Here is a 14,531-nt window from a genome sequence, read left to right on the forward strand (position 1 = left end):
AAATATTTAAATGCTTTCTGACGTCACAACAAACATGACGTCATTATCGCTCTCTATTTCTCTCTTTCTCATTATCTATCTATAACAACTTTTCGCTGGTGGCACTCGTAAAAAGAAATAAAGTAAGTCTTAGCTCTCTTCAATTTTAAAAATTAATTCGAATTTTATATTTTCTACTATTGTAAATAAAATGGTGGTTTATTAACGTTCACATAATGACTGAATTATTACAATTTAATTGTAATCGCGGCTTCATCGGAATGACAACGATGAAGGTTTGAACGAAGGCCATAACATTAATAAGAATGCGTTCAAATATAGAATAGTGAGCTAAGAATTAAAAAGAGATTCTCGAGCTTCGCCGATAAATTACGGAATTTGCCGAAAAATGCAGATGATATATTGTAGAGACAAATATTTGAAAAACCTGATCCTTTCGCCAATTTCTGCCATCTTGCCGGAGGATTTTTCCCCCTTAGCGGCACCAAAATTAACAGCGTCTATACCATTTCTGAAATGGCATTTTCCCTGTTGACTGCGGTATGCTACTGGTCCTGTACAGTTCTAAGAGGTCCATCTTCCCAAGTTTTACCTTCTCTTTTTGGGAAGAGATTAGTATATTGCCGGAAAATGCCGATGGGGCTGGTTACGCATTTTTTGCAGGCTAGAGTGTTTTAGGGATTATTTATTTTGCGTCTGCTACAGTGTTCGTTATCGGGGGCGCTGGCTCTTCAATCCTATTTTCCGAACCTAGTGGCGCATCTTTTCGGCGTGGGAGAAAGATAAACCCATCACCATTTTTGTCTATTTCGCAAAATCGCTTCCGACAACTTCTTCTTCTTCTTCTTCTTCTTCTTCTTCTTCTTCTTCTTCTTCTTCTTCTTCTTCTTCTTCTTCTTCTTCTAATATATATACATATATATATATATATATATATATATATATATATATATATATATATATATATATAATGTTTAACGCGACTTACAAGAATCATCCTCTTAAAGTAATAAAAATGTCTCACTTATATTTGTTATCGACAGCTTTTCTAAGAAAAAGCATACACATAAATCTGTTTGTAAAATATTGCTTTCTGTTGTTAGAATACAAAATGTTACTTTCGATCGACTTCTTCGTCATTTATATTTTACTAGCAGAGCTACCCTGTATTACCCCGGGCCATAAAAAAATAACTAAATGGAAGATGCCAAATCGTGTTAAGTTTCTCAGCTCCTCACACCTAAAAGAAATTCCCTTTTTACGTAAGTAGTGAAAAAATAAAACTTAGGGGGCCTTTAGAGCGTTATACTAAAAGCTCAAAATAAGCATGGGGATGCCTCCAGAACACTACTAAAACTAAGTTTCTTCCATCCGTTTTCTTTGTAGAGATATAACAAGATTTACGAAATGATAAATCAAATCCGGATTTAGTGTCTTTCAATTTGAAAAAAAATGTTAACTAATACGTAATAATATTAAAAATCATGTTTAATTCCTGATAACATTCAATGATACAAATGACCATTTCACTCCTCCTACCAGGAATGAATCTTTTTTAATATAAATTTTAGATATCATTTTTCCATGGTTATGCTGATTAAAAAAAAATACTAATTTTGTAGCAATATGTTGTGTATTGTTGAAGTTTTAGCTGGACATGCAAACATACATACAAATAAATGCCCTTTATGTATAGATTCTGATGAATATTTAATTTGTTTGGTTTAATTTAAATGTTAGCAGAATATTTACTCACTAAATGGAAGTCCTTCAACTTCACTGATATACACCATGAAAAAAAAACACATAATTTAGTATGCTCTGGTTCGTCTTTACTAACATTTTGCAAAAATAAGCTTTGCTGATTACGGCATATCATAGCTGACAAAATAATTCAGTCATAACTAAAAAAGCACAATGAATACAATAATTATAGTCGACAAAAAATATACAAATAGACTAATTATTTAATAAACAAAACTAGATTTAAAATTAATCTGTCCTCGGACAATCCTTATTTAAACACTAATTTTCATAGCACTATCAGTTTCTCATACCAATAAAAGAACAAACGGTACTTAATTTAGTAATGTGTCCGTCTTATATTTATGTACAATATATATATATATATATATATATATATATATATATATATATATATATATATATATGAAAACGCTCGAAGAGTCATAATTGGTGGCGGTAAATTGTCCAGGACTCAAAGCCGTACAGGAGGGTGAAAAGTACCACGGCTCTGTACACACTGATTTTTTTGCAATTTTTTAAGTGTCTGTTTTTCTAGACTCTGTTGTACAATCTACGAAAAGCGCTGTTTGCTTTGGCCAGTCTGTTGTGTATTTCTCTGTCGAGTTTGGCATCTGATGTGATGGTACACCCCAGGTAGGTAAACTGGTGAACGGTCTTCAGCTTAGTCTCGCCAATGGTGGTGTGGGAAGGGCGGTACTCTACCCGGGGAGCTGGTTGGTGGAGAACTTCCATCTTTTTCAAGTTGACCTCGAGTCCGAAGAGCTGGGTAGCCTCTGCGAAACAGGATGTGAGATGCTGCAAGGCTGTTTCGGTGTGGGCAACAAGGGCAGTGTCGTCGGCAAAGAGGAGGTCTCGGATCAGTTGCTCAAAGGTCTTTGTGCGGGCTTGCAGCCTTTTGAGGTTGAACAGACTACCGTTAAGACGATAGCAAATGTAGACAGCATCGTCATCGTCAAGATCTCTGGTCGCCTGCTTGAGCATCATGCTGAAGAATATGCTGTTTCCGCACCATTCTCAACATCCACTGGGGTGACTATGTCATCAATGTTGAGGTCATCAGAAATCACCAGCATCGAGGCCATGCTGCTGAAGTCACAGCTATGCTGGGTTGGGCACATCTCCAGAATGGACGATTATCACCTGCTGAAGATAGTCCTATATAGCGAATTCTCTACTGGCCGTCGTGACAGAGGGGCATCGAAGAAAAGATATAATAACTTGGTGACTGCCACATTGACCACCTCCAGTGGTCTGCTCTCGCTGCTGACCCTGTTACATGGCAACGTACTGTCCACCAGGCTGTCGCCTCCTTTGAGATCTCCCCCACAGAGAATCTGTGGGAGAAGTACTGCAGAAGGAAGATTCGGGAAGCCTCAGCAGCCACATCTGATGTGACTTTTGACTACAGCCGCTGTGGCCAAACCTGCTTATCCCGCATCAGGCTCGTCAGCCTCAAGCGTGCCTGCAGTCGACGTGGAAAACCCCCTTCATAGAATCTTTGTTTGCGAAGTACTGCCAAGATATATATATATATATATATATATATATATATATATATATATATATATATATCTATATATATAGGGGGGATGAGAAAAGTGTCGCCCTAAAGAAAACAATACTAAAGCTTTATTTTAAAACCTTTATTGAAAAAATAAATTCAGGTAACTTGATTATGTAGTAGAGCTGACATCTATTCAATGTAGCCGCCTTCAGCTTCAATCATTTAATTACTGGGGAATACAGTTATAAGACTCAGCATTCCTATCCCATCGGGGTTAACCACATGAAGAAGGCCAGGGAATGAGTTGCTCGAAACGTGGTGAAATAACAACAACAACTATGAAGATGAGGATAATAGTCCACAAAAAAAAAAAAAATAAAATGAATACACCAATTATGAAGCCTCATTTCAAAGGATTCCAAAAAATAAAAATAAAATAATATATAAACAAAATTTTGTTACTTATGAGGACGGTTTATGACAAGTATTTGTTGAGGTTGGATTTCAAGACAAGAATGTTGTATTCCGCATGGCAGCACTTCCGTGATAATGTGTTCCCCAAATGGGAAATTCTTGGAAAAAGACTCTGTTCATGAAAACTTCGTCTGGTGCTTGACACACAAAAAAAGAAAAGAAAGTTATTTCCATTTGTGATGAAGGAAAAGTTCTTGCTGTTTTAAAAGGAAAAATCGAAGATTAAGATTCCATTTTTTTTTTTTACTCTTGTTCTCCCCAAACAAAATATTGCCACTTGGACGTAAGAGGCTACAAAGGAAGGAGGAAATAGGGAGGGAATTTCACAGTCTAACAGTCCGAGGGAAGAAGCTAATAGAACAGAAGGGTTTTCAGCATCTAGAGACGTCTACAGTGAATGATGGGAGTTTGCTGCTAGACAGGTTTGTCGCAAGTATGTACATCGAGGAGTACATTGATTTCATCAGAACACATTCCATTAAAGTACTTGTAAAACAGGCACAGGAATGCAACATTGCAGCAAGAGGTACTTGTATAATTTAATCAAGACATTAAAAAAATAAAAATATTGAAATAAGGTATATTGTACGTACCAGTCATTGAATGAAGTTCTCTGAAAAAAGATGTCACAAGTAGTTTTTGTTTGTTTGTTTTACATAAGAAAATTAAATTTTAATGAGATCGATTGTATCCCGGCCATCTTGCTTATTTCACAGACGAAGAAGGGAGGGTGCCTTTAAACAAAAAAGTGATTAACAAAGGACGAAATGAAAAAAAGGATTAAAAAACGACAGAGAAATTCTGTGAAGTGAATAAAAAAAAACCCTAAAATATTTATGTAGATAAATATTCTACGTCAATTTTTGACAAACTTTAAGCGGTGATGGAATTATCTCCCTTGCCGCACCCCCACCTCTTCGTGCGCGAAATAAACAAGATGGCGGGATGCGATCGATCTCATTAAAATTTGATTTTCCTCTGTTAAAAAAAATTAAAAAAACTACTTGATCAAATTAAGTGAATTTTTTTTTCCGGAGAACTTCATTCCATAAGGGGTACGTACAAAATAACTTATTTCAATATTTTCATTTTTTAATGTTTTGATTAAATTGTACAAGTACCCAGCAAGGGTATAGGAGTTGGAGTGTGGGATCTATTAGATTGGAAACTCTTTTTTGAGGGGTTCTGTCTATAAGGTAGGCTGCAGCAACCTAGATGTAGCATCAATACTCCATGCATGGGCGAATGGTGGCTTTGTAGAGATACAGTTCAAGCACCTTCCATGGAAATAACGACGTTATTTAGTTTGACACAAGGTGAATTAATTACGTTGTAAAATTCGTCCGAAAGTTGAACCTGTCGGTTATCAATTTATAATCAACTTGGACAAAGAAGGTGTTTTTGAATAAAATCAGGAAATCAAAAAAGAATGTATTGACTCTTTGCCAAAAGAGAAAGCACACACAAATCACTCATAAATGTTCATGCAGCATGGGTGAATGTAAAGGAGGGAAAAGCGGGGGGGGGGGGGGTCTCTTTAAATAGCTTGTTGCTGGTTTTATTCCTTTCAATGCGGTTGTCCTTTTTACAGATGCGTGTTATTTATTCATGAATAAATCAAATGAATCAATAAGAAAACACAATACTAATTGCCGAGTTGTAATCTGAGAGAAAACGAGAGTATTGCTTCCCTCCTCTTTATCATGTTAGACACAAGGTCAGGTGACATATTGAAAAGTCATCGCACTAGAAGAAATGTACTGAGACTTACAAAAAAATGCCTGAGCAATCATGTCAGCATTTCCCGATATAAGCACCGCAAGCAGTTAACAATAAACTAACCCTTTCTCCAAGAGAGATAGTAAAGCCTGGGAGCATGAATCTTTTAGGACTACACAGAACCTATGTTTCCCCTCTGGCCTGACTTTCACAAAAAAACTCCTCTAGTTGAAATCACTATCAATAATTTCCCTTACTCTTTACCTGTGCATAAACCTAAATGTTGATTCAATGAACAAAGCTTCTTTTTTAGAACTGCACGCCTGTGGAACTCTGTTCCGTTTTCCTACTTTCCAACTGACTACGTTGGTCGTCTTCAAGTCCAACGTAAACAAATTCTTGATGAGCCGTTTCCTTAAGTAATCCAATTTACCAAATTTCCACTACTAACGATTACTACATTTTCCCATTGACTACTGTACACTCATTAACCCTTATCCTTGAATGGTTTCCTGACTTTGATAAGCGGTGACTTTGTCAAAAAAGACATATATATATATATATATATATATATATATATATATATATATATATATATATATATATATCTTAGGTCTACTTTTGGACTGATTATCAAATACGTACATTTGACTGGTACAAACAACAGTAATATAAGATGTTATTGCTCTAACCTTTCAACACATAATACACATTGGGATAAAATCATAATGACTCGATTCTCACAAGTTCAACTGATTTGGTTAGAAATGTATCGGATAATAAAATAATTAAAAAAAAAGTATCGAAATAACATAAATTCTCCCATCCTCTCTCATCATCAGTTTTCGAAGAAAGATTTTGGGGGAATTTTTTTCAGAATAGCCAACAAAACGAAAAAGTAGCTGAAAAAATAAATACACAACACATAAATGTTACCAAAGGCAAGCTAAATTATTCTTCTCTCTAGCCGGATAAAATTTTTGAGTTTAACTTATTTTAAAGCGCTTTTATTTTTGCTTAAAAATAAAGGTAGCCTATCGAGTTAAAACAAAAAACAAAATGGTGGTCTTATTAGAGCCATTGTCGAATCTCGACAATCACTCAAAAATAAAAAAAATAAGCAAAGTCTGTTTCTTTTCTAACTTCACAATCATGAGCAGTAACTGAACCGGTATTAGCTAACCTGACGATACTAAGTCACGTGATAAACATATAATATTAAAATGAAATCTTATTTATATAACTCACTACGTCTGTCTGTCTCCATTTTTTTCAAAGTGTATCTTCTCCGAGACTCAAGGTCGCAGAGCGGTGCAAAGCAGATCAAATGATTGCACTTTTGTGGACGTTATTTTATGGTATTTAGCTGGTAAATATAGCTGCTAGTGGTCAAAATTGAAAAGAATTGGCATTCGATTGGCATAAGTCAACTTAAACACATGCTCAATATAGGTCTGGAAGTGAGAGCATGCCTTTTCCACATGCACCAGACGGGAGCTCAATGAATACTCAGTGGATGGCAGCGATCTAGCGGACTTTGATGTTGTAGGAGGTCATGTTCTCACCATATGAACAAAATAGTCCAGTGGGTTCAGGTCGGGGGAGGAGGAGGTAGTGAGAGAAGGGTACAAAGTCGTAGCACTCCTTCTGAAGCCAAGCATAGGTCTCTTTGGACTTATGAGCTGGCGGTGAGTCCTGCTGCCACACCCAGGGTCCATGAGCGGCCACCTGATTGCACCAGATCACCACACTCTTCAGCACATTCAGGTACACTTTGGTGTTGACTTTCAAGCAGACTTCGAAGATGTTAGGTGGTGTGATTTGGCCCTTACTTGAAACTACACCAAAGTGTGGCATTGTTTTCATCACCCTCGGCACGTCTCTGTTATTTGTAGCAATCCAATGATGCATTTTGAAGTTGCTGTCAATTGTTCTGTTGTCATAATTTGGATCGGCAGAGAGCATGGGTTGTACAATGGCGCTTATTGAACATTGTGTCACTTTCAGACATGATAGAAGGTTCCTATTGTCATTGGGATTTGTACACAACTGGTCAACTAATAGATGGTCTGCAACAACAACAAAAAAAAAAGAAAACCGGTTTTCATCAAACGGAAATGGAATCATGTCGTTTTTTCTATGGCGACAATTTTATCTTTCCATCCTGTAACAGATTGATGAATGAATTATGATCACGATGAATGTAAATTGTTAACAAGTAAGAATTACTTCTTTTGAATCGTAGTGTTCAATGGGGTCGCTCATCCAAGATGACCGAAAAAAAAAAGTTAATACTGTTAGAATAGGAAGTCAAAGTCTCATTCTAGCATTTAAAACAACTTTATTAAATCATCTTCGTTAACATGTTAATAATAAAAAAAAAAAGAGGAATGGAAACGAGAAGAGTGTTGGTAATGGAATAAGTCCACAAGTATGGACGAAGACAAAAAGTTAGAAACCCCATCCGGTGTTAAATGAATGTCTCGTTAATAAGGAAAAGAAAAGTGTTTATTTCTGAAGAAAGGGTGAATGTCCTGTTTGTAAGAAATGGAAGTGTTCGTTTATAAAGAATACGGACCGTACACCAGTGAAAGTTAGGGCCGTGTGTATGTGTGTGTGTGTGTGTGTGTGTGTGTGTGTGTGTGTGTGTGTGTGTGTGTGTGTGTGAGAGAGAGAGAGTGAGTGAGTGAGTTCCTCATAGGCTGTTGTTTCAGAACCTATCTTTTGCAAATTTCACATAAAGCTAATTTACGTGTCTGGCAGTGTTCTTAGATATGTTTTGTACAGAAATTCATCCAATAAGTATCAAAATTCTTTTCATTTTATCGATTCTTATTCTCATTATTTCTTATACTTTTTCTTAAGGGATTCTTCGAGTCCATTGCTTTTTATTTGTGTCTTAGAAAGGAATTCCACACAGTTATCCAGAGGAGATGCTTTATGCTGATAATTTAGTGCCTGTGAAACAATGGATGTTTGGTCTAATTGTTAAATTAAAGACTTGGAGGAAAACTATAGAAAATAAAATTTTGAGAGTGAAAGTGATGATCAGTGACTGTATTGTTGGAAAGAACTCAGAAAGGGGGACATTCCTCTGCTCAAAAGTAAGTTGGGAGCAACTCAATTTTTGTGGCATTTGTAAGCATTGGGTATACAAAAAGTGCCATGATTTGAGAGATGATTTGTGTGCAAAAAGTGTAAGATAATGGAGACAGCTGAGCACTTGCATTTACCTCCCTTGCATCTCGGTCACAGCACCTCAGGCAGTTAACTATAAAACGAGAAGGGACGAGGACTCAGGTGTGGGATAATGTTATGTACAGGGGTTTGAAACATTGGTAGATATAGTTGGGCTTGTGTGTGCACACATAACTATACATATATTTGTATATTGATTTTCTAGTAAGTATGTCAACTTGTGTATAACATTTAAGGGACTGTTCACAAGGCATATACAGATTGTGAAACACTGAAGGAGACAATACCTTCTCGTCCGATCGGTTTCATTCAGCTGGTTCTTAGTTCACCTGTTTGAACCATCGGTCCTGGAATAAAGATCTTTAACTTCTCCAAAGAAAAAGACTAACACAGAAATCATCGATAAAATAATATTTACTCTTCTTTATTCCCAGCAGTCGTTTTCTTCTCGAAGTTGCAAGCACCGTTTTTATTAACATTACCAGTCTGTTGGATTCGACCCGCTTCAGAGAAACCAACTTCTCTTGTCAGCTCCCAAAACCCAACTCCTCTAGCTCAATCTCCATGTCTCATTCTAAGATCCATGTAATCTTAAGTGACCTCTACGTCAGACTATGTCAGACTGCTAGAGGCCAGACCTACTTTTAAATCATTGTTATTAATTTAATCGTTCTAAAACCTATTTTGTTTCTATTATTTCTCTAAACATTATCTTTCTGGTTTATATTTATATAAACATTTATTTCAACTAGAATTTAATTTCAAACAACCAATTTATCTTGGGCTAGCAAGTTTATCTGGCATCGTCTGACATTGCTTATGCTATAATAAGGTATATTTGGATGGTGAACTATTGAGGTTGTCCAGTAGTTTTGTTATCCTTGATCAAAGGGTTGAGCTGGTGTTGAGCTACAAAGATTAAATGGTGCTCGTGTGATTACAAGAGTTAGAAATGGATGTTCAAACGACTTCTACCATTACTAATCAACAAATCATTCCCTCTGTCCGACTAGGGAATCATCTATCAAACATATGTGCGTAGTGTAATGGAAGTGAAACCTGGTCAGTAACGGCTGAGGATATGTGCTGCATGGAGAATGATATGATGTATATGTAATATTAGTCTAAAAGACAAGCTTAGATCTGATTACTTGAGACAAATATTAAATCTGGACAATATAAGACGTGTACTAAACAGGAGACTTCGATGGTATGGCCACATTTAAAGAATGGATGAGAGTTTATGGGTTCTTAGTTGTAGAACAACTGACGTCGCAGGGTTAGTCGGCATGGGAAGACCAAGAAAAACATGGAAGGAAGTGATGAGGGTGGATTTAATTCAAGTTATTATAAAAAAACTAACTTTATAAAATCAGCAGTAGGTTCTCTACAGTGCAATGTAGAGCAGGCAATCAATCAGTTTGATTTAAAAATAGGCGATTTTACCGATTTTGATGACAATAAAAGTATTGGAGTGTGAAACGTTCTTTGATCATCTTTAAATCCAGAGCAACGTCGGAGATCCCTGCTAGTATATATATATATATATATATATATATATATATATATATATATATATATATATATATATATATATATATATATGTGTGTGTGTGTGTGTGTGTGTGTTCTGAGAAGTAATGAAGTAATCGATTGTTTCAATACGAAAAATCAATACTGAATTCTGCCATTTCCGACTGAGCTGGCTATTTTCCAACCCTTTGCCCTGCAACATCCAACTGTGCTCACCAGTCAATGAACCTTTTCACTCAGCATCGTTGCTATTATTGTCACCTTTTGTCTTACTAATAACACATCACACTTATTTTCTTGCAGCTTTCTTTTCAAATACAATCCTGTCGATGGAGACAAAACAAATTTATCCCTTAGCCATCCCAAAAGGAAAGACTCACAAATGCATCGTGTGTAACCGCCTTGCTTGGATAATGTGTCAGACGTGTCGGACTGTCTCTTACTGGTGAGTAACCCTTGATGCATACAAAGAAGCACGCATAGAGGAGATATGTTCATATTGCATTGTAGGGGTTGTTGAAATATAGTTTGGGGATATTTTTTTCTATTATTAAAATCACTCACAGATTTTGTCTACTTTTTTTTGTTTTCAGACGACATATTTAAATTCATTACAAATTTACAAGATATTTACATGATAAACTTCTACCTTTTCCGTTTTTTTTTTTTCTATCGTATTTTCTCTGTTAAAAACGATTAGAAACGAAAGTGATTCTATAAAATTATGAGCTTTTGTTTAAATTCTGAATAAAAGTGATTGTTGGCCTAAAAAACAACTTTAACTTACCTTTTAAATTGTTAAAACTCCAACCTTTTCGGTGTGGTTTTAAACGAAACGGAGAAAGAAAGTAGATAAGTATTAGAGCCATTTGCTTTTTAGCGTTCGTCAGAATTAAGTCGCTACAATACCTTCGATTTAATTGAAACACTGAAAACTAAGCCCGTATATAGCCAATTGCAACCGATGCTTCAGTCAACATTTTGATCTAAAAAAAAAAAAATCAACTTAAATTCAATGTTGTAATGACGAGTAACTATTTTTGTCGTTTTAATTTTTTGCTTCAAAATATTACTGTTTTAAATTTTATTATATGTCACAAAAACATTCTATAAATAGAACACACACAAAAAAGCAAGTTTTGATAGAATCCAACGAATGTAAAATTAAAAAAAGACAAGAATAAATCATATTAGTCTTTTTTTTTTTTCTTATTCAGCCATTACTTGCGAAGATAGCTGTGATCGTGTACTTAGTTAGTGAACCCTAAGATCGCTCGTTAGTCCGATCCGAACTCTGAAGTTTCTCCTGCGTGCAGGGCACCTGCGAGTCGATTTGGTAGCAGAGGTACTGACTGCTTTCTTTTCGAATATCACATTTCTCTTGCTTTCCTCAATGCGTGCAGATTTGGCATTCGTGGCCTCTTTGCGGCTTGCAGTACACCAGGAACATTTGTTTTGGACTGTTTTCTCACGATTCGGATTACAAACTTAACTGTTTGATAGACACTTCAATTTGTCCTTGAACCGTTTCCACTGTCCTCCTACAGTTTGGCTAACTCACCACAAAGTAGAAAATTATTTGATGCTAGTGCACTTATTGATCCGCCTTAGTTTTTAAATAGTATTTTCAAGTTTAATTAAAGTTTTATGATATCTGTTTTTATTCAATTGTAAGGTTAAAGTACAGAATCGTTACGAAATACCCTCCCCTACCCATGTTAAGAATGGCCTTCTAAATAATAACGTTATTATTTCAGCACGGACTAATAAGTACACTAGTACCAATTATTTAATAACAAATTGCTGAAAAGAACATGGCCATTACCGCAAAGAATTCGGAACTGAAGTGCAATTTTATATTAATTCATATTTAATTTTATTCAATAAAAGTTATATTGACATACTAGTCTATGGCAACACTACTACGAGTACTGGTGCTCAAGCTCTCGCTGATTTTCTTTCATCTGATCAAGAGCTTGTGGTGCCATAGAGGAAACCGGCTTGCTATTTTTAATATTTCTAAAACTATTTTTTTAAATGTAATTTGTAGAAGGCGGACTAGTTAAACTAAGTAGTCTCTCCTTATTAATTAAATTAATTTAAATCTATTGTTTAACTGTTTCTTCGCCGATAACGAATAATAATAATAATAATAATAATAATAATAATAATAATAATAATAATAATCTAGGGAGACTTGTTGTCACTCAGGTTTCAGGGAACACCACAGGCTGTTTTCAGGGAGAGATCTCTGAAGATCTGTGTGAAAGCTCCTTGTGAGCTAATAATAAACAATAATTATATTTAAAATACAATTCATTTATAAATGCACATTAAATAAATAATAATTAAATAAACAATACTGAATTTATGAAAGCCCAACACTTAAGATATTATATAATTATATTGAAATAGAATAAAATAAAATATTTAAATAATACATTTCAGGTCATTATTTTCTGTGAGACTGTTAGTGTTTACATAGGCGCATTTTACTCAAAGTTGAACACATATCTGACGAAGAGATCTTTCTTGAAATATTATAGAATACGAGTATTCCATCAAACCATCTGACGCCGGTAATCACAATGCATATATAGATAAAATGTGTGTGTGAAACGTATAAATATATACACGTATTTATAGTTGTATTAATAAAACTATTCTTCATCTGCTTCAGTTTGTGTCTTTTTGTTGCACCTCTGCATTGTACTGCCTTCTACAAATTACGGTTAATTACACTAGCAGAACCTGTGAAAATTCCACAGTAATTTAAAATTTTTAAAACACATTATAAATAAAATGAATAAAACATAAAATAAAACAAATAACAACAAATTTAAAACAATTTTTAGCAAATTCATTTTTAAAGCTAAAAAAAAAGATTGATATAAAAAATTAAAATTTTATTCAATGAAAATTCAACACAAATCACATTGCTTTTTTTTCTGAATATTTTTTCTGTAAATTATAAAGGAGCAGATGTCAATTTACTTGCATTTTTTTTTTAAATTTTAAAAGAAACTATATAAAAAAAATCTTGCAATCTCTCCTGACTTTTTTTTTAAATCATAAAATAAAATAGTCAATTTGAAACCATAAACAGACAGCCACATTTTTTTATTTTTAAAATTTTTGGAGAGGAAATGATTTTAATTATTTTTAACTGATAAAAAGTGACTATAAAGAGGAGGTAATTTGTTTCTCATTGATTAATGTTTGCGATGATGATAGTTGTTTGTAACACTGGGCGTACGGACAAGTAAATTCATATTTAGATACTAGACAATGCTTCAAGCAAACTAGACCAACCAATTTTTTGTCTCTTTTCCTCACCGACGCCTGGATCTTTGTTTTGCCCCAGTTGAAATGAATGTCTCTCTCCTTGAAGAAGCCGTGTAGTGTGGATCCTAACTCAGATAGAATACAAACAACAATCACATCTTTGTAAATGTACAAAGACCAACGCTGACAATTCACAAGTTTATAAGTGGCGGGTGAGAAAATAGATAAGAACGTGAATGTTATGAATGATTGAGAATGGGTCACTATTTAGGAAGTGCTAAATTCACCAAAAAAGTCCTGTGAACGAAAGAGATAAAACATTGTTAATGAACCAAACATATTTATATGTCTATAACTTTACTATTTTATTAAAGGTATGTTGAGTGATTGCAGTGCTCGTTAGAAAAATTAACAGTTCTCGTGTTTGTAGAATGTCCGTATTGTGGAAGAAGACACGAGTGTTAGAAATGTGTATGTCTATATGTTTGTTTTCTCTCAGTGTTAATGTGCTTGTGTGAATTCAACAGGCATTGTAGTATGGTGTGTATATTTGCTTAATCGTTGCGATTTGTCAATGTGTGTATGTTCTGCCTTTTCTTAGTGTGTGGATATGTGTGTGGGTAAGCAGAATAGTCATATTGCCTCGTTTCTGGTTCAACTGTCGTTTCAGGTTTTGATTATATCTCACATGTAACAAACCCCATAATCTAACACGTCCTCCTTTGCACTACACACAGAAAAGATGGCGTCCACATCTGTTAGTACCACAAAAAATGATTGCTGAGAATCTAGGAGAATATAAAGATCGAGGGGGGGGATCACTATTCAGACCTTCACTGGAAGAACACAGAGTGTACTAGAGGCGTATTGTCACACAAAATTCAAAGAAAACCAACAGCTGTTATTAGCGAAAATTCAATGGTAAACGTCTGTTACAATAATACAAAATCGTTTGTATTATGTTTCGATTATAATGGAAACACAAACTAAGCACGTTTAACATTTTTATGCTAAGTTGAAACAAGTTTTGCCCTTGTCCCGCCTTTATTTA

General features: G+C 34.9%; 1 protein-coding gene across 2 annotated transcripts in view; it reads left to right on the forward strand.

Annotated features, from left to right (window-relative positions):
• LOC145292280 (zinc finger MYND domain-containing protein 12-like) overlaps nucleotides 1-14,531 on the forward strand; it is a 49,043-nt gene that overhangs the window by 4,579 nt on the left and 29,933 nt on the right. Inside the window, exons 1-2 of one of the 2 annotated variants that reach the window (XM_080138608.1) lie at nucleotides 23-122; nucleotides 10,499-10,640. In XM_080138608.1, the coding sequence (XP_079994734.1) occupies nucleotides 10,525-10,640 (116 nt within the window). In that variant the 5' untranslated portion in view covers nucleotides 23-122; nucleotides 10,499-10,524. Of the gene's footprint in view, nucleotides 1-22; nucleotides 123-10,498; nucleotides 10,641-14,531 lie in introns of those variants that run through there. The other variant, XM_080138615.1, reaches the window with a different exon arrangement.

This window comes from Euprymna scolopes, chromosome 2 (assembly GCF_053919585.1).
Source record: "Euprymna scolopes isolate OS-2025 chromosome 2, ASM5391958v1, whole genome shotgun sequence".
NCBI lineage: Eukaryota > Metazoa > Mollusca > Cephalopoda > Sepiida > Sepiolidae > Euprymna > Euprymna scolopes.